We start from the raw sequence: 5,364 nt of genomic DNA on the forward strand, positions 1-5,364 counted from the left end.
CAATTTTGAATTGATTATAAAAAAACAAAATAATATATATATAAAGAACATTTTAAAACTTCATTTTGTATAGTCTCCGTGCATCGTAACGATTATAATAACTGATGAAGAAAAATAAAAATTAATACTCTTTTACAAAACAGCTATCTCATATAAAATTTATAAATATAAAATGAGTAAAAAAGTTAAGAATGCTAAAACATTTATCTTTTTTCAAGAAATAATTATTGGTAAAATAGTTTTGACTCTAATAAAGTCTTTCTCAGTCATAACAAAGGTTATTAATTGACATTAATAAATAAATTTATTGCAGATTAATAAATAAATAAATAAAATAAATAACAATCTGCTGACATAGAAAAAATTACGATGACTGTCGAAGATAAAAAATGTAAAGTTTAAAACTTAAGGCTGTATGCTCGAGGCTGTCAAAATAATTACATCAATAAAATACTAAATGATGACGTCAAGATGATAAGATAATCAATAAATATAATGAAATTAATAAATAATAATGAAATTATTAAAATATACTTAAATAACATTATTGTTTACGACAAGTTAACCACAAATTTAAAATATATGTTATAATTAATTTAAATATATGTTATAATTAATTTTCGAAAAACTGAAGAAATTTTTACCTTGAAATTATCGAAAAGTAGCTGCATTGATCACGTAAAGATTCAATGGCAGAAGCTATGTTACCACCCGGCGCACAGTCTACCATAAATTCATAGCCATTTGGTCGTCGAAGAGAACTTCTAGACTCGATGTATAAGAGATTCACTTTGTGTTTCTAAGATAGCAATATATTCTAAATTTATATAGCATTCCATATGCATATTATATATGTTACATTTTGATTAATGAAATTTTAACAGAGCAAAATCGTAACAGACAGCTCGTATAGATTAACAAGAGGAAAGAGAGACCAATGAACGAGTGAAAACGAAGTGAAAAACAAATTCGAATAAACAATATTTATTGTAAAAATAACAATTAGCAGAGTCACCTTCAATATAAATTTGATATTGTACGTTTCGGCTTCACGGAGTCTTCCTCGGCAATTTTTCTTAACCAAAGCGATAAAAAACGGAAAGGAAATTGCAAATGCATAAAAACTAGCTCGGTGAAATTATAGAACGCGCCACATTTAGATTCAAGTGTAAGCAGATACAAGATTATAAAAATATGAATAATAATTACGTAAGAGTAAGTAAGCAATGAAATTTTACTTACGGCAAAGAGTTGGAGATATCTTCCCAAGGATCCAATTTCATCTTCTTCTTTAGGAGAAAAAATTAAGCAGATACTCTTAGCTGAATCTCTACCCTCTTTGATATAATTTCCGCCATGGATTAGTTTCGGCTAATACGTACATAAATAATATATTCCAAAATAATTATAATGCATTTGATAATAACAATATTGAATAAGAATTTTTCTCATAAGAATATTTTAATATTTTAATTCATATAGAATTCTATATTTTATAATATTTTAAGATATTTTAAAATATTGTGAATATGAAAATGTATGATTATCATTTTTTAAAGATGATATATTCTTGATATTATTATATTAACATTATAATAAAGATTTTAATTTCATTAGCTGTCTTTAATTTTAATAGCGCTCTCGCAGAATGAAACATACAATAAAAAAGTTTTTTTGTATATTTGTCAATGTATATATATATATATATATATATATAAATCTGAAATTAATATTTTTCTTATTAAAAGAAACATACCGTCAATATCATTACATCTGCCATTGTGCAAGTTCTATCAATATATGTGTTGTTCAAATTATTATTTTTATTTCACGACAGTCAAACTACAAGGTGAACTAACAGATTAAAGTTACATGGAGAGCGAGCTTTGCATATATATGCTTGAAACAACTCCCCCTCCCCCCACTAGATCTGATCGAATGTTTGATAGGATTTCCGATACAACGGGGGGATCCTGCAGATTTTTGCATACGTAATGATTTCCTTATGCGCTCAGAAAAAACACTGTGATTACATGAGATAGCGAGAAGAACTATTTAAATATACGATTAACCTTTTTGTTATATATAGAAAAAAAAAAAAAAGGTAAGCGTTTAAATACTGTAATCCGTGAAAGGTTTTGCATCATTTTGATTATAGAGAACAGTTTGGAAGTCAAGGTTGATTTCTCTTTATAATTTGCCTGGAACGCCAAGAATTTGTCGTTTCAGACGCCACAGACGTTTAATAAACGTAAAAAAAGAATTATTACATGAATAAAATTTAAGAAAAAATTGTTTAATAACTTTATATTATTGTTAACACTGTAGAAAGTAGGTAAAATTAAAAATTTCACTATTTGATTGATGACGTTGTTTACGAACACGCATCCAACATGCAATAAATGATTTTATTTCATCATGTCTCTAAATATGCATATTACAAAATAAATGAAAAGTGTGTTTGTTAAAATGTTAAAATTAAATCACTATTCTTTCCTTATTATTTTTTTCTTAATATAATATGTTTGTTTTTCATTATGTGTATCGCTTTATATATATATAATATATATATATGTAAGTTTTCTAAATAATATTTACAATAATATTTACAAATGCAGATAGCATTTGCGAAACATCAAACATATCGTTAACGTCATCAAATAATTTGATTACGCAAATTGACTAATCGTGCTAATCATGATTAATTATATTTAACATTAAATATAAGCAATGCCTTGTATATATTTTACTGAAAAAATATAGATGTGTGTGTGTGTGTGTGTGTGTGTGTATATACACACACACACACACACACACACACATCTATATTTTTTCAGTAAAATATATACAAGGCATTGCTTATATTTAATGTTAAATATAATTAATCATGATTAGCACGATTAGTCAATTTGCGTAATCAAATTATTTGATGACGTTAACGATATGTTTGATGTTTCGCAAATGCTATCTGCATTTGTAAATATTATTGTAAATATTATTTAGAAAACTTACAGTTTATTATAGTTCTATTAAAAAGTTGTATCATAAATGCTTTTTTAAAATTTTTTTATAAAAATTTAACTTTTTATTACTTTTTACCGGAACAACCGGATGTATATATACTTTTCCTTTTTCTTTTTAATGCATTTTTAAGGTTTAACTACAAATATAAATAAATTACAAATATGTATAAATTACTTTATATTGTAGATAATTTAATTATCGTACTTTATAATATAATATTTTAATCAATTAATTAATGTTTTTCTTTATCAATAAATTAAAAAAATAGATAAATGTGAATTTTTCTAATTAATTGAACTACAATTAATAAAAATAGTAGAAAGCTGTAAATTTAAATATTCATTAAGTATCACATATTATTTTATAGTAAAACTTATTAAGTGACCCTCTATAGAATGACCCCCTTGAGGGGGTCATTCTATTGTGCGACTTCAAAAATCATTTTTTTTTTTATTTTCTGAAAATATATGTATTCGAGAATCTACTGTACAATTTTAGTGAAGAAATTCGAATTATTTCGATGTTTTACAACTAGTTTAGGAAGTAGCTCACTTCGCCTAGATTACGCGTCAATGACTTTAATAGCTTTAATAGCTTAAGTCATCGGGAACAGCTGGTTTGGCTTTGTACTTTTTATGGCTTTTATTGTTCTCAATATACTGTAACGTGACCTTATCCTATAATTCCATTTGTAGAAACTGAAGGCTTACTGTATAGATTAGCCATAAGTATATTTTTTTTCAGTACTACAGAAATAAACACGTTTTTCTCAAAACGTTTTTCTGCACGACGGGGCAAAAATCTTAGTAATCAATAAATTGATCGGTTTGAAATTTTGAGAACTTATTCTACACATCTAGGACTATAGTCCTTTTCCAAATCAAGCCGAAATATTTATTTTATCATACTTTTTACATAACAAAATAACAAAAAAAAATTATCTTTTTTTCAAATTTTTTTTCAAAATGACTCTTTTTTATTTTCTAACAAAAACTATCAATTTTGATAGGGACGATCACGATAGCGACACTCATATAAATTAATAATTATATTAAATTTTTTGTTTTAGATGTGATTTTGTTTTAGATTTCAAGTCTAGAAATCAATCCCATAGACACACTTATTTTTAACACGCTATATTTACATTATGAAAAGATACTGAAAAACAATTGATTAAAAAATTAAATAATTAAGAAATTAGAAAAATTAAAACATTTTTTATACCATTTAAATGTATATACCTTAAAAATACAAAAAAATGATTTATTTCGATATATAATATATTCACTGAAAAATACAATCCTAAAAAACCTTCAGTTTTTTGACTATTATAGTAGACTCCTTAAAAAATGTCCACAAAAATACTTTATTATGAAAAATATTTTAGCACGGATTTGATTTTAAATCTTTCTGTTCGTGATGGGTATTTTCATCAATTTGACCGCAGTGATAGTTATCATAGTCAAATAAATAATAAGAACGTCACTTTTCAGGTACAAAATAAACATATACATAAATAATAAAATAATATAAATATAAATAATAAACAAGTAAATAATAAACGAGTATATAAACAAAGAATATATTTAAATTCAAAAATAAATGATTATTGTTATTATTTTATATTGTCATTTATAAATTTAGTTATCGATTATTCCTATTCATAAATCGTTCTATGTATTTACTCTTACTCCTTTTGATTTTAGAGAAACAAAATATTCATTTCGATTGTAATAAAAAATAATAATCATTTTTCAATAAAAAGAAATACTTTGTTTCTTTCTCAAGCACCTTGCATGACTTTTAGAAATAATTAGGAGATAATGATACGCTTTACCTTATCTGGAGGTGAACTGCTAAGGAGTGAACAATCATTTTCGGCGTTTGATGTTTGTTGTCGTATTTGTTTATACATTGTTGCGTTAAAAAAAATTTGAAAACACGCACAATTAATTAACAAGTTGTAACAAGTTAGAATCCGTCCTTTATTCGTCCAGCGACGCGGAAGAACTGATGCTTGAAATGGCGCAGCTATCAGTTTTAACAGGTTGCTTGATAAAACATTGCAAAACAATAAGAGCAAGAACCGATACTTGCAGCGAGAGTGCAACAGTTATAAAATATAATGTTATAAGAGAGGTCAAAAAGGTATCACGGGCGATAACGTCACATTTTTTGGAATTCATTACGAAATTGTTTACATAAATAACTAAATATAAAATAACTATCTTTTAATAAATAATATCTTCTAATATATAACAATTTTACTTATCTCTACACACATTTTGCACTTGTGATATTTTGCACTGTGCAGAATGTTCCAAAATTCGCGCGCACGCA

The 5,364-nt window shown here is 25.5% G+C and overlaps 1 protein-coding gene across 2 annotated transcripts; it reads right to left on the minus strand.

Annotated features, from left to right (window-relative positions):
* Positions 1–625: 625 nt before the first annotated feature.
* Positions 626–5,141, minus strand: Hn (phenylalanine hydroxylase). 2 transcript variants are annotated; one of them, XM_089078094.1, is made up of 3 exons: positions 4,862–5,141; positions 1,243–1,371; positions 626–799 (listed from the first exon to the last, which is right to left on the minus strand). In XM_089078094.1, exons 1-3 carry the CDS (start codon positions 4,937–4,939, stop codon positions 641–643), a joined length of 366 nt encoding a protein of 121 aa, XP_088934220.1. In that variant the 5' UTR covers positions 4,940–5,141; the 3' UTR covers positions 626–640. The 2 variants fall into 2 exon arrangements, with proteins under 2 accessions (XP_088934220.1, XP_088934221.1); XM_089078095.1 differs by lacking the exon at positions 4,862–5,141 and adding an exon at positions 1,757–2,399.
* Positions 5,142–5,364: the final 223 nt, after the last annotated feature.

This window comes from Pogonomyrmex barbatus, unplaced genomic scaffold, assembly GCF_055798465.1.
Source record: "Pogonomyrmex barbatus isolate J1 unplaced genomic scaffold, ASM5579846v1 scaffold21, whole genome shotgun sequence".
NCBI lineage: Eukaryota > Metazoa > Arthropoda > Insecta > Hymenoptera > Formicidae > Pogonomyrmex > Pogonomyrmex barbatus.

Excerpts from the sequence above, each read along its gene's own strand:
- Hn (XM_089078094.1), bottom strand. The coding sequence starts at position 4,939 with ATGTATAAACAAATACGACAACAAACATCAAACGCCGAAAATGATTGT. Across the intron at positions 1,372-4,861 it reads GCAGTTCACCTCCAGATAAG|CCGAAACTAATCCATGGCGG; the intron begins GTAAAGCGTATC and ends TGTACGTATTAG. Across the intron at positions 800-1,242 it reads GATATCTCCAACTCTTTGCC|AAACACAAAGTGAATCTCTT; the intron begins GTAAGTAAAATT and ends TTGCTATCTTAG.